This window comes from Nyctibius grandis, chromosome 9, assembly GCF_013368605.1.
Source record: "Nyctibius grandis isolate bNycGra1 chromosome 9, bNycGra1.pri, whole genome shotgun sequence".
Lineage (NCBI taxonomy): Eukaryota > Metazoa > Chordata > Aves > Nyctibiiformes > Nyctibiidae > Nyctibius > Nyctibius grandis.
This window is the reverse complement of record NC_090666.1, coordinates 29,121,063-29,147,879: the sequence shown is the minus strand read 5'-3', so window position 1 is coordinate 29,147,879 and position 26,817 is coordinate 29,121,063. Positions and strand designations below refer to the sequence as shown.

At 43.0% G+C, this 26,817-nt stretch overlaps 1 protein-coding gene and 2 pseudogenes across 1 annotated transcript; all 3 read left to right on the top strand.

Moving 5' to 3' along the window:
• The first annotated feature begins 2,506 nt into the window (after positions 1–2,506).
• LOC137667379 (UDP-glucuronosyltransferase 1A1-like) lies at positions 2,507–9,041 on the top strand (annotated as a pseudogene).
• On the top strand, positions 5,815–6,708 carry LOC137667305 (UDP-glucuronosyltransferase 1A1 pseudogene; annotated as a pseudogene).
• Positions 9,042–12,927: 3,886 nt separating the features above from the next.
• LOC137667469 (UDP-glucuronosyltransferase 1A1-like) lies at positions 12,928–26,609 on the top strand. Its single transcript, XM_068408233.1, has 6 exons — positions 12,928–13,358; positions 18,570–19,005; positions 23,471–23,602; positions 23,868–23,955; positions 24,757–24,976; positions 26,312–26,609. Exons 1-6 carry the CDS (start codon positions 12,928–12,930, stop codon positions 26,607–26,609), a joined length of 1,605 nt encoding a protein of 534 aa, XP_068264334.1.
• The last annotated feature ends 208 nt before the right edge of the window (positions 26,610–26,817 follow it).

Below are 26,817 nucleotides of genomic sequence, written 5' to 3'. Positions count from 1 at the left end.
ATCCTGCATGATGCAGAAATGTTATTTCCTAGTATCCAGCATTCAGATTAAATAATATCCTGGCAAACATGAAGTCTTACCAGATATGAACATTTAAGTGACATGTAACTTTTATGCAAATGATAAACTGTTTTGTTGAACTGAAGCTCACCTGAATTTTGGTGAGTTGCAAATTCTCCTCCCTAACAGGAACCAGACTTGTTATCTTCCATTTCATCTAAGTTTCTTACACCGTGTCCATCTATGTAAGAGCTGTCCCTGCAACCAAAGCCAGACTCAGAGGACTTGGCTCTATTGCTCTGAAAGAGTAGCCTCAGGAACACCCATATAAGTACAGTCTGCTCTCTGTCTGTCCCATGGTGTCCTCCCTTCCCAGCTGTCTCATGGCCTGTCTGTCTGTACTTCTGTATACCCATTCTTCTTTCATACACATTAAAGGTTTTAGGACTTAAGATTTTAGCTATTCATCAGTTCTTTTTCTGTCACATCCATCTGCCAGATTGATTCATTTACATCTTCCCGTTATGTCAAGGTGTCAATATCTAACCCAAAAAAGAAAGCCTTTTAAAATTGTATCCTCCCCTTCATTTATAGGTTATTTAATTAGGTTTTAAGTTTTTCTGGGTGTGGATGTCTTATGTAAAACGCCATTCATGTTTTTGGGTACTAACTAGGTCTCTGAATCAAGTACAGCATATTCTACAGAAGATCAAAAGCAGGAAAGGGATATTCAAATATTGCAAATTGTGAGTGCCCCTGAAACGGAGTAGTGTAGAAGAAAGCCCTAATACCCTCCCTTTATTCCAAATAAGTATGTTTAGTGCTTGTGTTGGAAGTGGCAGAGCCAATCCCTCTTACCAGGACAGTCTCTAGCACCGCTTGGTTCACTCTAACTCATTATATATGTTCGAATGAAGGAAAAGGAGTAGCAGTGGCTCACAAGGGGTCCTTCAAAAGGACACAGAGTCAGCAGTGGGAAAGACTGCTGATCGGATATTAAAGACCCAAGCAGATGTCTGTAAGTGCCCCACATGAGAAATGCATGACTGTCTGTCTTCATATCTCAGTCTAGCTTGACCTCATCTTCTTCTAGTATTCATTTGACAGCTTTTTCAGAGGTTATGAGCAACAGGTCTGTTTCTGTGCATCACCTTCTCCTGAGCCGTTTGAAAATTCCCATTAAGTTAATCCTATGTCATAAACTACTGATATGGGGACAGTGCAGGTGATGGAGCTAGCTGCTCTTTTTGGAGGGCAGGTTCTCAGTAAGGTCAAAGCTTTCCCACTAGGCTTGAAAATAAGCATGCAGAAACTGCACATGAAAGAAGGCTCCAGAAATGATGTAGAGCCCTGAATGCCCTGGAGGAGCCAATTGTATCCCAAAGGCACCTGCCCAGACACCTACTTATAAATCTTTATGGTGAGAGGTTATCACCAACATTTAAAAACCCAGCAATTTACAACCAAGAAGGATCTGGCCCCACAGAGTTCATGAACTACTTCAGTCATAAACTGAACTGACATGGGCCATGAACTTGTGAGTTCATGAATTACAAACGTGTTGTTGGTTTATGCTATCTGAGGTACAACGGTGAACTGCTGTTTTGCAACTTAGTTTTATACCCAATAGGATAAAAGGTTAGATGGAAGTTATACATAGAAATGAAGAAAGATTTTCTGTTGGCTACTTATCATAAAAAAAAAAGCATGTTTGCATCAATGAAAAAATAATTCATTTTTCTCAGTTGTACAATCTGGTTTTGTTTTTTTTTTAAAAAAAGCAAAAAACAAAACCCAGGTACTTTAACATTGATTTATCATATTTATCTTCACTATAAGTTAGGTTTCACTGTACAACTTGCCTCAGCTTCATTAGAAAAGAAAGTACTTATAAAAAAAGTACCAAGTCACTACACTCTGTGAAAACTCTGACAGCCTTCAGAGGGGCAGAGACACAGAGAACTCCAGCACTAGATGGAAAAAAGTAATTTTGGTGTACTCTCCATAGACCCAGTACTACCGTGTGGGGTAATCCCAGCAGTGTTTCTGTCCATCCACTCTGCAGATGCATTTCCTTCATGGATTCTCATGTACCTTAGAGCATGCTGGCAGTAAAAGTCAGTAAAGATTGCTGGGTTGCTCATGGTAAGAGGTGTTGTGAGGCTGTGGTCTTGCTGTGGGAAGAAGGCGGCTGAGGCACCGAGCTGCAGTCACAGCTTAGGAGAGTGAAGTGTATAATAGGAAACACACCTTTCTCGTGCTCATGCAAACCCGCTTTTGAAGTACAAACCTCACCTCAGCCTTTTATAATCATTACACACCTAGCGTGACTCCCATTGGGTGCAAACATGTGAATACCTGACATATGAGGCAAGTCAAAAGGGCAGAGGCATTATTTGAAATCATTGCCTAGTGATGTGTTTGTGTAGGCGGAGCATAGCTACAAAAGCTTGCGAACCACCCCAGCCTCTCTTGTGCATGGGTTCCTGTCCGTTGGACTCTCAACATGCTGGTGGCAGTGCTGCTCCTCTTCTTGTGCTGCCTGAGCCCTGCCGCTGCCGGGAAGCTGCTGGTGATCCCGGTGGAGGGCAGCCACTGGCTCAGTATGAAGGAAGTGCTGGCTGAGCTGAGCAAGAGAGGGCATGAAATAGTTGTTATCGCACCAGACAGCAAAATGCTGATAGATTCCTCAGGGATATATGAATTGAAAACGTATCCTGTACCTTTCAAAAAGGAAGACATTGAAGAACATATACGCTCATTTAGTGCAAGCTGTTTTAGCGAAGAGCCTTTCCTGACCAGATTTTTGAATACTTGGGATCATTTCCGACAGACCTCTGCCATATTTCAAGCTTCCTGCCGTTCCTTACTGTACAACAAAGAGATGATGAAATACATCGAAGAAAGTAAATTTGATGCCATCTTTACAGATCCTCTGACACCCTGTGGACAGATAATTGCTTTGCACTTTTCTATCCCTACTGTTTTCTTCTTGCGGAGCGTCCCGTGCGCACTAGACATTCACGCTGCTCAGAGTCCGGACCCACCGTCCTATGTCCCACGAATACTCTCACTCAATACAGATCATATGACTTTCCCTCAGAGAGTGAAGAACTTCCTGATTAGCATTTCAGAGACTTTCACCTGCAGTATCATCTTTTCACCATTTGAAAGCCTGGCCTCGGACTTTCTCCAAAAGCCAATGACACTTACACAGCTTTTAAGTCATGGATCCATTTGGCTGAAGAGACTTGACTTTGTCTTTGAGTATCCCATGCCTGTAATGCCCAATATGATTTTCATTGGAGGCATAAACTGCGGACAGAAGAAACCATTATCTCAGGTCAGTGACTGGCTGGGAAAGGTGTAACAAGGGAAAAGTTCTGTCAGTCATACACCTGCATGATCTGAGTGAGGTTTCAGTGTGTTTGATATGGATATTTCTTACCTAAAGACATAATTTAGGTTAATACTTTCTGTATAGCCAATCCGCATGAGAAACAGACCCGGAGAACGAGATGTGATTCCACCTCTTTTCTTTGGGTCTGCCCAGCACAAGGATTTTGTTTGGTGAGGGGATCACATGCTGTGTTTAATTCCAGCTGAAGTCAGGTACACAAACACCATCTTGCCCAGAAATTAATGCAAAAAGGGCAGGTGAATTATAACAGCTCTTCCAAAAATTCTTTGAGGCAGTAGACTATTTCTTGAAGAGCATTAGCTGCTTATCCAGTCAGAAAAATAACTCACTGGGTTATGTGCAACAGCATCATGTGCTCTTTTCTGTAACAGCAGTCTTGTGTTTCAGTCGAAGGCTAATACTTTGTGGTGAAGGTTTTGGTCTAACAACAGATCCCATCACGAAAACTACACAGCTGAATTCTCACCTGCGTTTTTAGGAGACGTCCACTTTGGATAGGGAAATGTTGACAGGTGGTTGCATCTGTGGTCTAAAAAGTACGCAGTAAAGGCAGGCATGTGATGTGTGTTAGCTTGTTGGTGCTCATGATGTATGTTAGCTTGTTGCTGCATGTGATGTATATTCTTGCTTGCTTGTGCTGTAAGTAGAACAGCCTCATATGAAGCCAGAGGTTAAGTGGAAAAGGAGATATAGGAGGAGACACCTCTCCTCAGCAGATGATGAATCTGTAGTTAGTGTCATCCAGCCGTTTCATGAATAAATCACATTGTTTCCTAGAAAGGATAAAGTTTTATCCTTTGTGAACGTTACTTAAAAATAAACACTCTGTTCTTCCCTTGAACGTTTTTCACTTGCCAGCCTTCCCGGAGTCTTCGGGAAGGGATTCCTCCTGCCTATCACCTCTCTTACTCTTGCCCCAAATTCATAGGCCTTTGTGAACATGAACGAGTGAAGCTTCACAACCAAAGAGATTTGCATTTCACAAGCCTGGCACATCTTCCCCAGAGCCAACCTTAACTGCCCTCAGGCTTTGCTTTCCTCCTCCCAGTACTTCACTTGATGCTGCTCATTGAAAATACTGTTTATTTCTCCTAAGCTGCTAGTGTTCATATCTTGCGTTTTCACAAAAGTCTCTTTCAAATTGCCATCAACCCCCTACATGGCTACTTTTGTCAGGGTAGTGCTTTTTCCTATCTGTTCTGTCCATCAGAGCAGCTTAATGGCTCCTCAGGGACAAACCCAGGCAGATCTTCTGGGAAAGCAAGGAGAGGAATCCTGCCTGCAGGCAAGGCCATGTGGCAGCTCCAGTTTAAAATCAGACTGTCCTCTGAAGACAAAGCTCACTCTCGCTCTCATCTTGCTCAGGGGCTAAAGATCATAGTCCAGCAGCAATATTTATTGCAGAAGTACCGATTCTTCAATCCTGATTTCTTGTTGTCTTCCAACTACTCCTCTGCATCACACTGTCACATCTAATGGCAAAATATAATCCTGCAGGTTGACAAGTTTATCACAAGTACTTGTTAACTGCTCAGACATGGTATCTTACTTTTAATTTTTCATCTGAAATAACAATACCACCTCTTACCATTTAAAATCAATTCCCGGCCTGAAACAAGAGGGCTGTTACTGGCTACTTCTGTCCAGGCTTTCCTGTATTTAATTAAGTACAAGGGGAACGGAGTGGCTTTTCCTTCCTATTGCTCCCTGTTGCTCCTGGAAGAAGAAAATGATCGAAAGAGGCATAGAGACGTCAGGATGAGAAGTGTTGTGACTGACAGCACGGATTCTGTGGTTTTCCTTCTCTGATGCAAGCCTCTGCTGCAGTGTTGCTTGTTGTAATAAATTTGTACCTGGCCCCAGTGCTGAGCTGTTTGTAAATCACAGAGCCTCCTCCTTAGGATTTGCACAGATATCATGCTGTATAGTGGCATAATTTTATAATTTTAAACATAAACTCGACAAGCATTTCAGAACAGCTGTAAAATGCTTATTAAAAAGAAAGATAGAAAAGAAGGAAAGCAATAAAGCATTTTAACACCTGCTTTCAGCAAGCCCAGTTACTTCCAAGTGCCAGCACTATTCACAAACTTGGGATTTTGCTTTTGCAAAGTCTGATTTTCTTTTCAATCTAACATCAATCAGCACAGGGAATCAATCAGAAAGGACCCATTCCAAGGGAACCTCAGATACCAAGCCCAGTTCTGCCGAATTCAAACTGATTTATCACGTTCCTTAAATGATTCATCAATGCCTTGAATGCTTAGGGGTGACTGGTTTTGCTGGAAAAGCTGGATCATTAAGGGGGAATGTGAGAATCTGGCAGGGGGCTGTGGATCTACTTAAAATCTGTCAGATCAGGGCAGATGAACAGACTTTAGGTTTCTAGGAACATGGCTCACATAAGTAAATACAGTTACTTAGTTTCTGCAGGGGTTTTGGTTTTCCTGTCTCTGTTTTACTTGGCCGATGGTGGGAAGCTGTTGGTGGTGCCAATGGATGGGAGTCACTGGCTCAGCATGCGCTCAGTGCTGGCGGCCCTCAGCCAGAAAGAGCACGAAATTGTCGTTGTCGCACCAGAGGTAAACTTGAATGTGAAGACATCTGAATATTACACTCTGAAAACGTATCCAGTGCCTTTAACAAGGGAAGAACTGGGAGCAAGCATGCATTCATTTGCGAATGATCTTTTTGAGAGAAGACCTTTTCTTCAAAGAATTACTGCGCTTTATGAAAAAGTTCAAGTCATCTCTGGTCTGTATGTCTCCTCCTGTACCAGTTTACTGCACAATAAGGATCTGATGCAATATCTTGAAGGGAGTAAATTTGATGCTCTTCTCACGGATCCTGTTGTACCATGTGGACAAATCCTGGCTCTACATCTCTCTATCCCATCTGTTTTCTTTTTACGGGGACTCCCCTGCAGTTTTGATTTGCAGGCTACCCAGTGTCCAGACCCCCCTTCCTATGTCCCGAGAACATTTACAGACAACTCAGACCACATGACATTTATCCAGCGCATGGAAAACTTATTTCTGAAATTATCAGAATCCTTTCTTTGCAATTTTGCCTATTTGCCATTTGAACTTCTGGCCTCGGCTGTTCTGCACAGACCAGTAACAATGAAGGAGCTCTTAAGCCATGGATCCATTTGGCTTAAAAGAATGGATTTTGTTTTTGAGTATCCCATGCCAGTGATGCCCAACATAGTTTTCATTGGAGGTATAAACTGTGGAAAGAAAAAGCCATTATCTCAGGTCAGTGATTTCCTTGATAAAATATGTTAAGGTTTGAAGGGAAAAGGCTGTTTGCAAATGCTCTGTGTGTATATAATTGTGTACATGCGTTTGTGGGATTTATACGTGCAGTAAGGTATACTCTAAAGACAAAGAAAATAGGTTAAAAACTAGGTTGATTTTAATTCTCTCCCAGTCTTGCAGGTACTCGTCTATAGCATTAGCAGGATCTAAGCATTTTTACTAATACAATTGCTTTCTTTGGGCTAGGTAGAAGTAGTTTATCACTGCATTCTTGATAACAAGGTGCACAGGCACCAGTAAGGGTGATTCCCATCTTAGCAGGCAGGTCTGATGCTTATGTTTGCCAGATCAGTATTATTACCTGAAACTATTTGTTTTACTGTTCCAATTGATTTTTAAAAACAATTAATCTTTTTGGTTAATAGAACCACCCTTTCCTAATTTAGAAAGTGTCATAATGTGTCAGTTGGCAGGTAATCTTCTGGTTGCTGTGTCAGTCTAGGCTTATCCTCTCACCACATGGATTCCTTACTGTTGGAGGTTTTCGTAGCTGCTAGCCAGCACTGAGCCATCTGCAACAGCTTACGCTGCCTTCTGAAAAGTTTCCCTACAAAGGGTGTACCTAGAGTTGCAGTAGTTCCGTCAATGTACTTAAAAAACTTCTGGTGCATAGTAGCAACCTCCATAGTAAATTACTGTATGGTCGAAATGACTTCTGTGCAATAATTTTCATAATCAGGGCTGATTGTCTGCAAATCCTGTCTATGCATTAGGGTTGTTTGCTTTCATAGCCCTGGGGCATGCTCTTCCCAGACTGATCCAAAATGGTATTTCTGAGTTGCTAATCCAGTTTTAAATACGTTCCGCAAAAAAACATGCCCTCGTCCTTCCTCCTTCCAGCCCCTACTTCATCCTTGCAAAAAGAGGCCTTTCAGGGAAATGAACTGTGTCAGCCCATTTTCCATTTTCATTACAGTGTAAAGATATAAAACTGATAAAGAGACCAGACCATGTGAAGCAGTAATATTTTTCTAATCTTTTACAAATAGAAAATGATTTGGACTGGTAGGAGGGGAGGAATTTTCTTATACTCAAAATTCTTGTTTGGAAAATTAACTATCTGTTAATCAGCACTTTTGAGCAGACCACTTGTTGAAGATTCCCTCATTTCCTTAAATCCCGGTGTTCCTCCAATACAAAGAGATGGATGTTTCCCAGTCTAGCTGCTGCTCAGATTACTATCTGCCAAATTAGCTGAACTTTAACACCTCTTATTCCATCTTTGCCATGCCCATGATTATAGATTTACCACACAGCAAACAAGTCCAAAGATCACTCTAAGACCCACAGCACAGATTGCTTAAAAGCCTGGAGCTGGGGATGTTTGTTCTGGGCAGCACTCACTAGATTTCTGCAGAAATGGGCCCCGGTGCTTAGTGCTCATCCGCAAGTCACGGTGACACTGGTTCTGGTTCTGCTCCTGTCCGTGTTCAGTGTGGCTGCTGGTGGGAAGCTGCTGGTGGTACCAGTGGACGGGAGTCGTTGGCTCAGCATGCGGGAAGTGTTGGATGGTCTGAAGCAGAAGGGACATGAAATAGTCGTCATTGCACCTGAAATAAACATACATATAAAACCATCAGAGAATTATATTATGAAAATGTATCCAATACCCTTCACAAAGGAAGAGGTGGATGGAAGTATCCATTCTTTTTCACGGGATGTATTTGAAGAAGGCTCTTTTCTGGAAAGATTTCTTAAAGTATACCAGAGACTGAAAAGCATCTCTGCCATGGCTCTCTCTACCTGTGCACACTTACTGCACAACAAAGAGCTTGTCAGATATCTTGAGGAAAGCAAGTTTGACACTGTCCTTACGGATCCTGTAATACCCTGCGGGCAAATACTAGCCGAGCACCTTTCAGTCCCTTCCGTGTTGAAGCCACTCAGTGTCCCAGTCCCCCTTCTTATGTCCCCAGGGTATTCACAGACCTTACAGACCACATGAGCTTTCTCCAGCGGGTGAAGAACCTAATCTTTGAGATCCCACATTATTTTCTCTGTCATTTTGTCTTTCAACCATATGCAAAACTGGCTTCTGAGTTCCTCCAGCGGGACGTGACTGTGCCGGATCTTTTACGCCAGGCTTCCATTTAGCTCATGCGGTTAGATTTTGCGTTAGATTATCCAAGACCTTTGATGCCCAATATCATTGTAATTGGAGGAGTAAACTGTGCTCACAAGAAGCTAACACAGGTGGGTCATGGTCTGTTTTTAATTCTTGCTCTGGTAGACTTCTGTGTTCACAAGGGTGGAATTTTGTGTTGCAGATAGGAATCAAGTTCCCGTTTGGGGGGAGTTAGGCAAATACTTGTGAAAGAAATTATTTTTCTCTCACTTTCTTCCTCACTTTCCATTTTCTGTGTAGGCAGCTGTGGCTTTTAGTTTATTAAGTATGCTCAGTTGAAAAGAAACTCTAGGCTCTTCTAATGAAGGCCTGTGATGGGACATTGTATCCACCAGCCAAAGCGATTGTCAGAATTTGTGGACAGTAGGACAAAGTGCTGGATTTGTCTTATGAGCAGCTCCCATGGGACAGCCCAGAAAATCCTAGAGGCTTTTTCCAGGCTCAAAAACCCAGTCCTAATGAATGAAGTCATGGAGCAGGTCTGCTTTGACATGTCCAGCACAGCATGACTAGCACTGAGGGGATGGATGCAGCCTTGTTGACAATGCTAACCTTTCAGATGTGGCATGTGCTTTGAGTGCCTCTAACATAGAAGATAGCAATGCACACAGTTCTTACTGGAGAGCCTCCTCTGCTGCTCAGTAGGAGAGCCTGGAGAGTTGTGCTATTTTTTTTTTGGTGCCCTGGCTTTCTCTTCAGTCATATTATTTAGGACTTGTGTGCTACGGGGTAAGGTCACCAAGCCTGTGTGGCTATTGTATCCATCTCCAAGTGGTGGAGGTGGCTGTGGCATCTTACAGACATCCTCATGCACGGTGTAATTTGCCACCTGAGCATTCACGCAACTCCACCGCTGCTAGAAACCATGCAAGATTTACCAGTGACAACAGAGAAGCCAGAATGAGGCCCTGAATTCTTTTGTAGAAAGTCCCCATCAAAGAGTGTTCATACATCTCTGCTCTATCCTCCTGTTACCGGAAAATGGTAACCAAGAAAACTCTCCAAACCAAATGATAGTTTAGAAAGCTGACATTGGTTTATTGCAGCGCTGGGTGCATGGGGGATCTCTCCTCCTAGCATGCACGTCTAAGAACAAAAACTTGCCCCTTATATACAATTCCAAGGGAAAACCCCACCCAATTAAAAAAACAACTTATACATAACACATTATGTAATGCATTACGTAATGTCTTTACACATGCGTACTAAATTGGGGAAGGGCTCTTGGGTGGTCTCTGGGGGTCGCTGGTGGTCGCAATTCCCCTTTAATCGTGCTTGTGCGCAAGCGTGGTCGAGGCCTTCTTGTTTACAAGTACATGTGTTCCCAAGAAGAAGATATCGTTTTGAACTTATCTCTCCTCTGACACAAGAGTTTATGAATCAAGTTAATTTAGTCATCACAAAGTTGTTCTTTACAGTTTTGTTTTGTCTTTTGGCCTTATATAATTAGCAGAGACCTTTGTTTTTCTAAGACTAAGTGTAAACAGCATGAATCATTATTTACTAGAACCTTGTTATCAATCCCACAAACAAACTTTATCTACAAAACATGTAGTTTGCTTCAGAACCTATTGTTATTATTCTAGCTGAAAGGAAAATTATTGACAGGAAAGTTTGTTCTGTGTAAAGGTAACACAGAGCAGGCCTTTAGAGCCTACTCTGAGGCCTACTCTTGCTAAACCGTTGCTAAATTGAACCATCTGGTGTCACTCCGAGCTCACAAAGCCAGCCCCTCCATCCCCTGAGACAAGTCTCAGACACTGGAAGCACTGCTTAATGTGGGTGATGTGTCCTGCAGACAAACCTAGCATCATACATCTTCACCAGTCTTCTCAAACATCATCTTAAACAGTTCTTCCACATCTGCTATGGGGCCATAGGCCTCCTAGAGATGAGTCTTTAAAGAGAGAAAGAGATGGGACAGGTCTTGCCCAGGGGGAAAGGAACAGCCTCTGCTAGGCTGAATGGTGATGGGGAAGTCACACATCCTCTACACTTGCAAAAGGTTCAGCCAGGTGGAAGCTATAGAAAGTGCAGTCCCACCTAGAACCACCCCTGCCTCCTTCCTAGGACACTCTTTAACTGTTCCTTTAATAGAAACAGATGGGTGTTATCTGGTGCGTCCACCACACCCCACTAGCCTGTGGACTTGACTGGAATTAAATGCTTATTATGCAGCCTTTTATCAAATCAGTGATTATACATTTACCACACAGCAAATACCTCCAAGGATCAAAAGCCATGCTGTAGCACAGATTGCTTAAAAGCACAGAGCTGTTGCTTCAGTGCTGCCAGTGGCTTTCTTTCTCGGCAGCACTCACCAGATTTCTGCAGAAATGGTCCTGATGCTTAGTGCTCATCTGCAAGTCACAGCAATGCTGGTTCTGCTCCTGTCTGTGCTCAGTTTGGCTGCTGGTGGGAAGCTGCTGGTGGTACCAGTGGATGGAAGCCATTGGCTCAGCATGCGGGAAGTGTTGGATGGTCTCAGGCAGAAAGGACATGAAATAGTCGTCGTTGCACCTGAGACAAACCTATATATAAAGCCAACAAAGAATTTTGTTATGAAAATGTACCCGATCTCTGTCACACAGAAAGAGTTGAATGAAATTTACCAAGAATTTATAGAAGCTGCAATTGAAGGAGGATCTTTTCTGGAAAGATTTCTTAAACAATACCAAAGTATGAAAAGATTCAGTGATTTTGCAGTCTCCAGCTGTGCACTCTTACTGCACAACAAAGAGCTTGTCAGATATCTTGAAGACAGCAAGTTTGACACTGTCCTTACAGACCCTGTACTACCCTGCGGGCAGATCCTGGCTGAGCATCTTTCAGTCCCTTCTGTGTTCTTTTTGCGAGGAGTACCATGTGGTTTAGATTTTGAAGGCACTGAATGTCCCAGTCCCCCTTCTTATGTCCCCAGGGTACTCACAAACCTTACAGACCACATGAGCTTTCTCCAGCGAGTGAAGAATCTAATCTTTCAGATCCCACATTATTTACTCTGTAATTTTGTCTTTCAACCATATGCAAAACTGGCTTCTGAGTTCCTCCAGCGGGACGTGACTGTGCCGGATCTCTTACGCCAGGGTTCTGTTTGGATCATGCGGTTAGATTTTGTGTTAGAGTATCCAAGACCTTTGATGCCCAACATAATTTTTGTTGGAGGACTAAACTGTGCTCACAAGAAGCTAACACAGGTGGGTCATGGTCTGTTTTTAATTCTTGCTCTGATAGACTTCTGTGTTCACAAGGGTGGAATTTTGTGTTGCAGATAGGAATCAAGTTCCCGTTTGGGGGGAGTTAGGCAAATACTTGTGAAAGAAATTATTTTTCTCTCACTTTCTTCCTCACTTTCAATTTTCTGTGTAGGCAGCTGTAGCTTTTCACTTACACATTATGCTCAGTTGATACCTTTTTCATTATGCATATTTGAAGCCATTTTGGGTAGCGTTGAGTAGCTTGGTATTCTCTTTATCCTTAGTGAGTGATGGATGAGCAGTGGGCAAGTCTGAAGGGCTGCCTGGCAGCAGGCTTCTGTCCTGGGGCACCCTTGCTGCCTTACCACTTCTTTCTTTGTCAATGAATTTGTCTGCTCCTTCACAAGGTTATTTCCAAAGGTGAAATCAGCAGGAATATGGCAGGTTGTGGACTCTCACGCTAAGCAGCACCGTCTCTGTTTACAGGCAGGCCTCAGAAGATTTCAGCTTGGTGATGGCTATGTGAGAACAAAGTCAATCTCAGTGAGCCTGAAGGCGCTATGGTGGCTTGGCAGATCCCGCTCAAAGGCAGTAGAGCGGCCAAAGCTTTTCTAGTAGAAACAGATGGGGCTTATCTCGTGCATCCACCACATTTACCACCCTCCCAGGTAGATTCCTGAACTCTATGGCTTGTTATCCACCCTTTTATCAAATGAATGATCATACCTTTACCACACAGCAAATACCTCCAAGGATCAAAAGTCATGTTGCAGACAGATTGCATAAAAGCGCGGAGCTCGTGCTATTGCTTCAGTGCCGCCAGTGGCTTTCTTTCTGGGCAGCACTCACCAGATTTCTGCAGAAATGGCCCTGGTGCTTAGTGCTCATCCGCAAGTCATGGTGATGCTGGTTCTGCTCCTGTCTGTGCTCAGTTTGGCTGCTGGTGGGAAGCTGCTGGTGGTACCAGTGGATGGGAGTCATTGGCTCAGCATGCGGGAAGTGTTGGACAGTCTCAGGCAGAAAGGACATGAAATAGTCGTCGTTGCACCTGAGATAAATTTACACATAAAGCCAACAAAGAATTTTGTTATGAAAATGTACCCAGTCCCTTTCACACAGGAAGAGCTGGATGGAAATTTCCAAGCATTTTCACAGGATGTATTTGAAGAAGGATCTTTTCTGGAAAGAATTGTTAGAATTTATCAACGGTCAAAAATAACTTCTGCCATGTTCCTGTCTACCTGTACACACTTACTGTACAACAAAGAGCTTGTCAGATATCTTGAGGAAAGCAAGTTTGATGTTGTCTTTACAGATCCAATGCTACCGTGCGGGCAGATCCTGGCTGAGCATCTTTCAGTCCCTTCTGTGTTTTTTTTGCAGCAAATGCCATGTGGTTTAGAATTTGAAGCCACTCAGTGTCCCAATCCCCCTTCTTATGTCCCCAGGGTATTCACAGACCTTACAGACCACATGAACTTTCTCCAGCGGGTGAAGAATCTACTATTTGGGATCCCACATTATTTTCTCTGTGATTTTTTCTTTCAACCATATGCAAAACTGGCTTCTGAGTTCCTCCAGCGGGACGTGACTGTGACAGATCTCTTACGCCAGGCTTCCATTTGGCTCATCAAGCTAGACTTCGTTTTACACTATCCAAGACCATTGATGCCCAACATGATTATGGTTAGTGGAGTAAACTGTGCTCACAAGAAGCTAACACAGGTGGGTCATACTCTGTTTTTTCTTGTCAATCTTGCAGGCTTTTATATACTCTGAAAAACTATAACACACAGGTTTTGTTAGAAAGGTCTCCATCTCTGGGTGATAGTAGAAGGATTTCAAACTGCTTTTTCTTTGCAAACAGGTGCCAGTACTTATTTCAGTGAAGGCATCTGAATATCACAGTATAAAGATGGCGAAAGTGTTGTATATAGAATTAGCTCTGGGGAACTCCTCACTGGTCATGTGCCTTTGCTCAAAGCCAGCTTTGACATTAGAGCAGGTTGCTCAGTGCCTCTTCACTCAGGGCTGTTGATGTGGTGCAAGGCAGACTTTCATTTGAGGAGGCCTTCACTCATCCTGTGGTCCACCTTGTCGTTGCTGAGTTCCTCTACGTTCCTGTCTTTTTTTTTCTTTAAAGAAGGATTCTCTATTGTTTTGAATAGGTTGGAAGGTCATTTGCAGGCCTCTCAGCCAACCTCCTAGTCAAAGCAGGTCCAGTTAGTTCAGGTTGTTCCATTCTATGCCTTGTCAAGTTTTTAATATCTCCTATGACCCTTATAGTGAAAACACTTTATAATATCCAATTTATTATTGTATCCAATTTGAACTTTCCATGTTGCAGCTTGTGTCTGTCACTTCTTGTCCTGTCACTGTGAATCTCTGTGAAGAGTGTGGCTTTGTCTTCTTTATGCCCTCCTGATAAGGGAGTTGAAGACAGCAATAAGATCTCCTTAGCCTTCTCTTCTGATTCCTGAGCAAGTTCATCTTTCTCAGCCTCTTCTTCTGTGTCATCGTCCCCAGCTTCTAACCATCTTCCTAGCTTTTGCTGGACTTGCTCTAGCACATCAATGTCTTTCTTGTACTGGAGAGCCCCAAACTGGGTACATGTCTTCAGATGTCTCTCAAGTGCTGAACGGAGGAGAAGGATCACCTCTCGCAACCTGCTGCCTGCACTCTTACTCGTATAGCCCAGGATGCTGTTGCCTCCATGGCTGCAAGGGCACACTGCTGACTCATATTTAACTTCTTGTCCACAAGAACCCTGAGTCGTTTTCTGCAGAGCTGCTGTCTGTCCAGCCTGTCCTGTGGCATGGAGTTATCCCATCCCAGCAGCAGAGCTTTGCTTTTGGCTTTGCTGACCTTCATGAGGTTGCTGTTGGCCCATTTCTCCAGCTTCTGGCATTCTTTCTGCATATCGCAGACCACTGATGCTCCTTATTTAAAGTTTCAACTAGCATCATAAAAATAAAGTGTAACTTAGGTTATTTATTCTTATAAAATGAATGTTGTATTTATTTCAGATTTTTTTTAATATGCATTCAAATATATTTTGTGGTTTGCAGAGTAACATCATATCTTCTTAGAGATAACTGTTCCTGTTAAGTAAGTTTTTCACATATTGACTTTGCAAAACATTGAAATAGGGTTTATTTTTCAGAAAAAGCTGAATCTTACACTGTAAAAATGAAGCATTTTTAAGAGGATTCAAACTTGGCACTCAGTCTAGAAAAGCAGAAATGGAATAAACTGCCTAGCTAAACCTATGAAAAGAACTATGGCAGAGGATGTGTGACAGAGGTCTATAAAATCCTGAAAAGTGTAGCAAAGGTGAAAGGAGAACTGATAAGCCGTTCCTCCCAATACCTGATGTATTACAAACACTGAAATGAGGTGACAGCAAGCTTAAAGCAAACAAAAGGCAGTACTTTTTTACACCATGCATGCAAAAAAAAAAATCTGCCTCTCAACACCAGAAGATTTTGGTCTTTTTTTTAGACAAAACCTATGAATTGAAAAAGGATTTGGGTGGTTAATAAGAGATACATTCTGACTGCCAGGATTTATGACTTACAAAAGAGGTAATCATGGGCTTCCCTAACTGGAGATACTCGCTGTACCATTTCCAGCATACAACCTTGGCACTCCACTCTGTACTTTAGCTTTACTTTCTCCTGATAGATAATCTGTTCTCACCCTTGCCTTTGGAATGGGCTGAACTTGTGGACTTCAGTCTCTGGACTCATATACACGTGAAAAGGTGTTTGCATGTTGCTCAAAATCCAGCGACACAATGTTTAATCTCTTGTGAACATGCCATTAGCCTTAAAGGGTTTTTTTTAACCTCTGTAGTGTTGTTTTATAGCATTATATATTAGCATTACACAGAAAATGCACGTTTGGCTGAAATGTTAGCAGAAGACTACATGGAAATGACTGTATATCAAATATGATATTTGAGGGCTTGTTATACATTAGCTTGTTAGAGTAACAGTAAGTCTGCAACTCCGGGTTAACTACCTGAGTGTATGCTGCCACCTTAGGGCATATGTAATGCTGCATCCCCTTGTTATGTGAGATCTTTTCCTGTATCGCCAAACAGTGAAAGTGCACACATAGGTACTGCAGCTAACTCTTTGGCATACGAGAATACTTTCTGTCCACCTCCTTTTAGTTTTTGGTCTTTTAATATCACCTCACTGTCAGCTAGAGAGAAAGTTTTGCTTAAACAGGCTGCAGAATGGGACTGTATTGATGTCTGAAATTCCTTCCTCTTTAATGCATTTTCCTTAGACGTTACTTCTTGCTTTCTAGAGAATGGCTCATGAGAATCACTTTTCTTAACATGCCACATGGAGAACCTCTTATCAAAATAAACTTTTTAGACACATTTAGTATTAGCCTTGGAATGCGCTTATCACACCCAGATACCTTTGGCAAAGGTAGACATTTCATGAACCAGATTTCCCATCATTCTTACCTGCTCCAAGCCAACTCTTCCAGGCTGCTGCACAGCATGAAGAAACCGTTCAGAGCTCTCTCCGATCAGGTGTGCTTGGTTAGGGGTTTAAAAGAGTCTCTCTTCTCCAGCCAGCAATTGTGCTTTCCTATATCTTGTTTTGCTTTTGTAAACTTGCAAATTTTTGGCATCCACCTTTTCCCTTTCCATGAAATATGGCTTAATGGCAAATGAGATCTGCTTGGTCAGGTGCTTCTTTTAAGTACAAACTGCAGACATCTGCTTTTCTAAGTTTATCTTGAAAGTTTTCATGTGCCTTTGCGTGTTCTCCCTATCTAAGGACATTGCTTTGTTTATAGGCGCCTATTTCATTCACCCATGTAACCATTGCATATCCATTGCATCATTTGCTGCAGCTTCAACCCAGATTCTCAATAATAATGAGGCACTTAAATCCCATTCAAATCAACCTGATTTGGATATCTAAACAAGTCCTTGGAGTGGGACTATCATCTTCCACATCAGATCAGGTCAGCCATGCAGTTATACAGGCAAACTTGCAAAAACTCAGAGGTAAAAAGCTTTTCCCAAATGTTCAGTCCAAATCTCTCAAACTGCCACTTGTGGCCCTTATTATAGTATTTACTGCTACCCAGAAAAGTTTGGCTCTATCATCATTGTTACTCCGCATTGAGTAGCTGTAGGCTGTGATCGAGTGTCATAGAGAACAGGACTTCCAACATGGTTTTGGGTTTGCCTTAAAAATCTTATCATAGCACATGCAGAAGCAGCTCAGAAACTCTGTTCTCCCCTTCTTCTGGTAAGCACAGGACACAAGTGTGGACTTCTCTTGGCTCATACCACAGCCAAGCCTTATTAACTTCTTTTGAAAAGCAGCTATTATTAAGAACTTTCAAAAATGTTTGGCCTCAAGACACTCACTTATGAACTCTTATGGCTCCTCTTGAGCAAGAACTGCATATTCTGCTGCATCATTGTTTATATAAAAAGGTGTTTGGTTAATATGTTACCCAAACTTTGGTGACACCACTGCTTGGCGTGCCAGCTCCTGCTGACTCTGTAGAACATCATGTATGAACTCCAGGCACCTTTCTGAGCAAAGGTGTAAGAGAGTAAGTTGGAGGTTTAGGTCTTTCATGTCAATAGGGCAACACACTTCTTGTATTGTAAGCTCTCTGGAGAAAGCTCAGTGGCCATGAAAGTTGGGAAGCAGTACTCCTGACTTTAATCTGGCACAGGACAGTCAAATGCACAGTGACTCACTTGAAACTACCTTGACCTGGAAAAATCCCTCTACAAACAACTGCTACCTCTGCTACTCAAAGACCTTGCTAATTGTTCTGAATCATTTAAGATAACTTAAATGCATGGAAATGCTTCCTGCTTTAGATCCCTTGATAGCACTCTTATCAATCAATGCTTTTGTCACTGTTTATAATGTGATCTTTGAACTCCAACAACCTGTCATAGTAAACATTTTACAGAGGTAAAGATTAAAGACCATCAAGTTATAAATGAGGTGCAACTATTTTTTTTGCTTTCATATGCTGCTTGGAAGAAGTAAGAAGGAACAGTTTATTTCTTTTCCTGCCGAAAGCCCCATGGCAGTTATGTGGAGGTATCAGATATACACTGGGCTTGTTCTTTTTCTTTCTTTCTGGAGCTCAGCAGAAGGTGGGAAGCTCTTGGTTGTGCCTCAGGATGGAAGTCACTGGCTGAGCATGCGTGTGGTTCTGGAGAAACTCTGGGAGAGGGGGCACGAAATCATTGCGGTGATTCCTGAAGCCAGTTTGCTCATGAAAAACTCACAATCTTTCACCATCAAAACATACTCTGTGCCTTACACACAGGAGTTTGTGGATAGATACTACCATTCCATTGGTGAAAATGCTTTTGATAACACTCCCTTTCTAGAAAAATTTACAATTTTACTCAGCAATATATCAGAACTGACCAGCATGTTCTCTTCCACTTGTCGGCATCTCTTATATGATGAAGAAATAATGAAGTACCTCCAGGACAGCAAATTTGATGCCATTATGATGGATCCTGTGTTGCCCTGTGGACCAATTATTGCTGAATATCTTTCTCTCCCTTCAGTGTACTTCATGCGTGGTCTTCCATGTTCCTTAGACTACAAAGCCACGCAGTGTCCCAGTCCTTTTTCTTATGTGCCGAGGATTTTCACGTCCAGTTCAGATCACATGACATTTACGGAGCGTGTGAAGAACCTCCTGGTTGGGGTTTCAGAGCATTTGCTTTGCTATCTGTTTTATTTAAAATATGAGAACTTAGCTTCTGAGTTTCTTCACAGAGAAGTAACAGTACTGGAACTGTTTAGCAAAGCATCCATTTGGCTGATGAGATATGACTTTGTTTTTGAGTATCCGCGCCCAATAATGCCAAATATGGTCTATGTTGGAGGCATCAACTGTGAGCAGAAGAAGCCATTATCAAAGGTTTGACATTGTTTATGTTGAGGGTATTACAGCATTTATTAGCAATTATTTATTTGCCTTTTTAAGTGCTTCCTGTAATAGTATTTGTGTTTGAGGCAATATGTGATTGAATACCAGGATGGCAAGATTTGGGAGTGGGAATCTCAGGCTCTGATAGATGTTGCACTGCAAGCAGCTGAAGGGTTTCTCTCCGGGAAAGCTTAGGTGAAGTTGTGTAAACTCTGTAGCTGCCTAGGTATAGCTTAGCTTGTTGTAAGCATATCGCCGTAGTATTAGACAATCATGGCACTTAAGCTATAACTAGGTAAATGACAAAATAATTCTAGGTCATATGATTTAATATCCCTCGCAGTTGTGGAATATTGATTAATTCCAGGAGACTTGATTGGATGAAAAATGGAACTGTGGAATTAACTCTGAGGATATACCCAGGCACTTCTACTGTGCCACAGAGATTGATAATGTGTATGAATACCCCAAAACCTAGCAGGGTATGCAACCAAAGGTGGTAGAGGGAGCTCTGAATTTGTGTAAGAAGCAGTGTAAGATAGCATAAGAGGACGATTGGAAAAAGAAGCTTTCAGGATTGTAACTATCTACCCTCCTTCCCTAGCTTGTTTAAATCTCCCTAGTGGGCTGTGCAAATAATGCAGATGCCGGTTGTTTATTCTGTTTTTTGGACCATGGTGATGTTGCAACAGCAGAAGTTATTGCTAAGCTTGCATCACATTTACTGCTGTAGACTCAGGGCTTTCACTTTGATAACTGCTACGATATGGAAAGAAATCTGAAGATAAACCATGTCAACCCAGTGTATATCAAAGCTCTGTCAATCATTGCTTCTTGTTTAGGCTCTGAGAGCGCAAGGCAACCCAAAGGTCAGACTTTTGTTCTGAGTTTTGTGTCCAGTCAGCTGAGCAGACTCAAGGCAGGGAGTTTATCATTAACTGGGTGTTAATAAGACAGTGATTGCTTGGTCAGGTGTTACCTCCCATTCATGACTATTCAGCCTTTCAGTGCGACACTCTGCCAATCGCTTGACACTTCTCCCTTGAGCATTTGAATCCTCTAATGCTAATTCAAGCATTCAACTTTACCTTGCAGTGCCCAGTTGCTTAAAGCCTTCACCGCATGCACAGATGATAAACCCAACCTTCACCCACAGTTAAAAATTACCCTCACTTTTGCCCACAAACATACAGCCTGTTAAAAATTAAGCACTTACCTTAGTTAAGATTAAAGTGCAAAGTACCCCACGATTCACTCCTCGTCCCCTGCAATAGTTTTGCGGCCGTTTAAAACTTTACTGACAGCACAAGGAAAATGGCTTCTTCAAATCCAGGATTTAATTCTCTTCCGTCCTGGGTTGTGTTTTTCCTGCTCCTGTGGACCTTTTCTGAAGGTGCAAAGCTTTTGGTTGTACCTATTGATGGCAGCCACTGGCTCAGCATGCGACCGGTTGTGGAGCGGCTCAGACAGAGGGGACATGAAATCGTGGTGGTTGCGCCAGAGATAAATTTGCGGATAGGTTCATCAGTGCATTATACCATGAAAACGTACTCTGTGCCTTACACCAAGGAGTATGTGGAGGCAGAATTTAAAAAGCTGGGCTATAGGAGTTTCACACCTCAACCCTTCTTGGAAAAATTCTCAAGAATGGCAAATATTACAACCATGTTCTTTGATTCCTGCAAACGTCTCCTGTCTAACAAAGAGCTGATTGAATACCTTGAAGAAAGCAAATTTGATGCTGTCTTTATAGATCCATTTTTTCCATGTGGACAGATAGTGGCCGAGCATCTCTCCCTACCTTCTGTGTACCTCTTACGGGGACTGCCGTGCAGCCTAGACTTCCACGCTACCCTCTGTCCAAATCCTCCTTCTTATGTTCCCAGGTTCTTCACTCGCTACACGGACCGCATGGCGTTCCTCCAGCGCGCGGGCAATCTCATAGCTAGCCTGAGCAGCTCCCTGGCTTGCAGCTTGATTTATTCACCGTATGATCGTTTGATCAAAGAATTCCTCCAACGAGAGGCAACAGTGCTTGAGCTGTTCAGCCACGCATCTATTTGGCTCATGAAATACGACTTTGTGTTTGAGTACCCCAGGCCCCTGATGCCTAATATGGTCTTGATCGGAGGCATAAGCTGCACTCATGAAAAAGCATTATCACAGGTTAGTTTTACCTTTTTTCCCCTAGTTTAGCTATGGCTGCACTTGTTTGCTCTCACCAGGAGGTGGAGCTCCCGGCAGTAACAAATAGTAACGGGAGAAAGCGCGAGGTGGAAGTGGCTGGGAAAGCACTTTGCACCTCTGCATCCCTTATGCAACGAGGAGTAAGTTATTTTGTGAGAGGCCTCCAGATTCCCAAACAATCATGCACAAAAAGCTGTGTTTTTCCAGGTTTTCCCCCAGTATTTTCTGGCTGCCTGTTTCCAGTAATTTTGTTTTCTATACCTGTTTACAAGACTTGGTGTTAGCTAGGCTAATGCAGCAGGCCAAATCATCCTAGTCCTCTGCCCTTATAAGACTTGGTGTTAGCTAGGCTAATGCAGCAGGCCAAATCATCCTAGTCCTCTGCCCTTACAAGACTTGGTGTTAGCTAGGCTAATGCAGCAGGCCAAATCATCCTAGTCCTCTGCCCTTACAAGACTTGGTGTTAGCTAGGCTAATGCAGCAGGCCAAATCATCCTAGTCCTCTGCCCTTGAGCAGAGGACCATTTCTGCAGGAATTTCAGAGACTGCACGAAATCCCTACCCCCCACCGCCCCCACCCCAGTGAAGCAGCAAGAGACCTTTTGCATAAAATACCCTGTCGCAGATCTGGACTGAAATGCTTAGCTTGAACTATACCAAACTTCCCAAATATGGGATATCTGCTGCTTTCCACTAAGAAATCCTCCCAGCTCTTAGTGCTTTCTCTTATTTTTCAGTGAGTGCCCATTGCAGGTCCCATTTGTAAAAGTCACATGCAGTACCCACTGATACAAGCAGATGCTGGTTAAAGAGACTTTAGTAAAATAACTCACCTATTCCCAAAGCAGGGCTGCAAAAAGTTTCAGAACGGTAGTGGTGCTTCTGAGAATAAAGTCGGACCTTGGCACACAAAAACATTTAAAGAACAGAGTAAAACTGATGTGACTGGTCCCACAGAAAATAAATAGGGCTAAATACGCCCTGAAATAGCCATATCTGTTCCACTGCATCAGGAACTGCATGAAGCAAGTCAACAACTGGCCAAAGAGGACTGTACCAAAAGCACATTTGTAGTTTGGGGAGGATTTTGCAGCTCCCAGATGTCTGTGAGCTTATACAGAACTGAGCCCCAAGTTCCCAACCAGACATTGATGATGCCTTAACAGAGAGTGTGTCTTCACAGAAATCTGGTAAGACAGAATCAAGCCCTGAAATTAGAGTTACATTTCACCTTGCTTGCCCCCAGGAGAGCATCAGGTCTGCTGTTCAGGGCGCAGCTATCACCAAGCCTTTGATGGCTCCTTCTATTTGGGATCCACTCTTAAGCAAAGGGCCACAGCACCCTGGTCAGCCACAAAAATATGTAACAGAGCATAAACTGAGAGGGTCAGTCTCAGTTATCCCCTCAGACACTAGAGATAACATTTTAATTGCCAGACTTACAGGAACATGTAGTTCATTTTATTCCACTCATTTAACTCTGATGCCTGCAAAAATTCCCTCCAGTTTTGTCTTTCCTTCCCTGGCTTTACCATATATTTTTCTATGGCACAGGATTTTTGCTCCAGCCTTCGGCTGTTTTTATGCTTCATCAGAATCCTTTTGTTCTTGGATTCCAGTGACAGATCTCCTAGTCCTTCTTTTATTTAAATCAAACAAAACAGATAAAAAACCTGGCAGCAGTTCAATATTATCATACTCAAAGCAGACCCAATAAATCCAGATATGAGAAGTTAGAGCTATCTGCTGTCAGAACACTTTTCAAAATCTTAATTCTCTCTTGCAGCTGCACGGTCTGAAAAGAAGAGCATCCACTCTAAATCCAGAGCATCTGACTTGCAATAAATGTGAAAATAAACCACAATTTTTTCACCTGGGGATTGGTTGCCAGGAAAAGTATGATGATTAATTGATCTCCTTAATTGGTGCAGCATCTTTTTTGTTGCACAGAAACCAATGTCTGTGAGCAGGCAGGCTTTGCTACATGACTGTTTTAAAGTAAATTTTTTCTCATGTCCATACTCACTCTCAGTTTGGGCTTCAATTCTGCAAACACTCACACACCTCCATAACTTTGTTCATCCACCTGTGCCCATTTTTTTTTCCTAGGACTCATTTTCATATAGATAACTAATTTTCCTGATCATAATTTTAGCTGTGTTGACTGTTCATTTTATTGCCTTTCCAGATAGTTTTGTGGGAACGTGACAGAAATTACAGCGTATGACATGGAAAGGACTTTGACTAAGGATATGCTTTGTGTTGGCAGGAATTTGAAGATATTGTGAATGCCTCTGGAGAACATGGCATCGTTGTCTTCTCGCTGGGCTCCATGGTCTCTGAGATTCCTATGAAGAAAGCCACAGAAATCGCGGATGCCTTGGGATCGGTCCCTCAAACGGTACGGTTTCCCTCTCCCCCTTCCAGCACAGCGATTCAATACTATTTTCAAATACAGCACATAGTTACCTTCAGCTTTCAGTGTGCTTGTTCCTCCCTTCTTTCTCCTGCTCCCTGATGCCAGAAGAAACTACCACCCAGCTGCTCTGCATGACAAAACAGGTTTTGTGCACCACAGATCGTTTTAGCTGTGCTTTTCAAACCCACTGGGGAGCAGCAAGAGGCCAGATGCTGAGAACTGACATTGTGTTTACTTCTCTTGAAAGGTTTTGTGGCGATACACAGGAGAGGTGCCCCCCAACCTGCCGAAGAACGTAAAGCTCGTCAAATGGCTGCCACAGAATGATCTTCTAGGTAGGTCTGACATATCTTAAGTGATACCAGTGTTTCTTTTAATCTGATAATGCTGTTACAAGGCCCCATTAGCATCATCTCTGCTGACTCCCTGTATCACTGTGGGTCACAGGAATTCCTTACAGCCTTTGCTGTTTGAACCAGAGCTTGTCTTTTAGAAGCTTACCTGACTGCAACCTCAAAATTGCCAAATTGTGAAACAACAGTTTGGAAAGGTGTTCCAACACTTGACTACCCTTACTGTCAAAAATGAAGGTCTTTATCTCTGCGTAGCTGGTCTCAACACCCAGCCATGGGTTTTTGTCATGTTTTTGTCTACTGGACTGAAAAGAAAATTTAAGGTCCCCAAGTGAACATTTCCAGACAGGTCATCGGGCTTTTCAAGTGGTAAAATTGTACATGCTATTGCCAGGAGTGCATTTGGTCGTTAGACAATAGGACTCAGCTGTTGGAGATCTGCAAAACCAGCAGATGGAAGACATGGTAAACAAGTAAGCAATGGTAACATCCTCTTTAACCTCTGACTTCATCCTAAAGTCTGAGAAGCTTTGGAGGATTTTCCAACGCTTTCCAGAGATTACCCAAACCAAGACAGAGGTCTACAACCCAAGGTTCCTTCAGTCCCTTGTAATGTCCTCTTCTCTGCAGCCCTAGGTCTGTCCATAAGTAATGATGCACATGACAGCCCAAAGTTCTTGATTTATACCTACCAGTACCATTTTTGTGCAAGTTGTTCCCCTAGGATGTGTTACTGTGACTTAACAAATCAAAAAGCTAAGCAAGTCTTTCTTTCCTCCACAGCTCACCCTAAGACTCGTGCCTTTATTACCCATGGAGGCTCACATGGTGTTTATGAGGGCATATGCAATGCAGTGCCAATGGTACTAATGCCATTATTTGGAGACCAGATGGACAACGCCAAGCGAGTCGAGTCACGGGGAGCAGGACTGACGCTGAATATACTTGAGATGACTTCACAGGACATATCCACTGCCCTGAAAGCAGTTATTAATGATAAAAAGTCAGTAATGGAAGCACAGCCTTTCTCCTTCTCCTGTTGTGTAATGCCAGCACTCTAGCTTCCAGTTTAACAGAATACTACTCTGTTCTTATATGCTTTCTTATATCAATGTTACATCATTGAGAAGCTGATGCTTGCCCTGGGTTAACCTCATCCTGTCCCTGTAACAGCACCGTCCTCACTGCCTGGGATTATAATAATTAGGTGACAAGAACTGGCTCATATGAGAGGATGCAGGTATCAGAGAGGTTGGAGTATAAGTGCAATGGAAGAAATCAAGGTGACAAAAAGCCCTGTCACCTGCTTAAAGCCAAACTTACCAGGCAGTGATGTAGAGGGCTTCGACACGAGGTGGTAGAAAAGGCAATCAGTGAAGGCAGATGTGGCAAACTGCTTTTGTTCCCCAAAACAGTGGTGACATGAATCAGTGGGGAGCCTGAAAAGGTTGAAAGGCTCAGTTGCCTGGATGATTTTCTTTGCATGAGGGTTGCCCAGAGATGCTGTCTGCAGAGCAGTAGGAGAAAGGAGGCAAGTGGCAGTGCCTTGGTACAGTCCAGAGGCTGTACTGCATCAGGAAGCATTGCCTTCCAGCTGGCAGGGTTTACTAAACATAGCTATTATCACTCATTTATTTTACAGACCAGTTTTCTCAGTCATTTTCCCCCCTGCTAGTGCTCATAAGGAGCTGTAGGAGCACAGTCAGCTGCTGCCTGTCTCAGTAAGGCTGGACAATTCCAGTACAGAGCAGGAGAAATATGTGTAGGTACACTGAGGCGGTACAGGGAACAATGCTAGCTATCACAGTATTGCAGTCAACATGCCCAAGGCATCACAGCAAAGGGGAGCTTTAAGCCATCCACGCTCCTTTTCCCCGCTCTCACTCGCTGTTGTCACTAGGGCTTCTCAGTCCTTGGCATCCTTTTCCCCATCATGTTTCTGAAAAACAGCACCTTATTGCCAGTTTCCTAACCATCATTCTTATAGCAATACTACTACTACTACTGATAATGCATCTTGTTCTTCAGCTGGACAGCTTGTCTACACCCAGTCTCACATTTCAGCCAGATGCCTTCATCCTTCACCCTAGAGATTTTGCTGGCAGCTCAAACTAAGCTTTTCTAGTTATTTTACCTTTTCTCCTTTGTCATTGAAAACGGCGCTTTTCTGGGCCCATAACTTTGCCATTATCCTTCTCATGGGGTAGTGGAGGGGGGAAACACCACCAGAGAAGCCCCCAGTGGACCATCAGACAACTGCCAGTGCATCTCTTTTTTTCTGGGGACTCAGTCTCAGAAGCACAAGTCATTGAAAACACCCAACATCTTTTCTTGACAGGTACAAAGAGAACATCAAGCGTCTCTCAGACCTTCACCTTGACAGACCCATCCACCCCTTGGACCTGGCCGTGCACTGGGTCGAGTTTGTAATGAGACACAAAGGGGCCCCACACCTGCGACCTGCTGCTCACGACCTGAACTGGATCCAGTACCACTCCCTAGATGTCATCGCCTTCCTCCTCGCCGTGGTGCTCCTCTCCCTCTTCATTTCTGTGAAGTGCTGCATGTTCTGCTGCCGCAGGTGCTGCTGTAAGAAGGGAAGAACAAGAAAGCCAACCAAATCAAAGTCCCACTAGCACATGAAACCAGTGATAGGAGCTAAGGCCTCTGCTCCAGACCAGAAGGATCAGAGAACATCTCAAATTTCACTAAAATAATTGCTGACTTTCAGTCAAGAAATAAGTGTTCCTTTAAACTAGCACCATGGGAGGGGTTGTTTCACTGATATAATTTTTGCCTTTAATTAAGAATCGGTCTTTAAAAATAATTTGTATAGGACTGCTT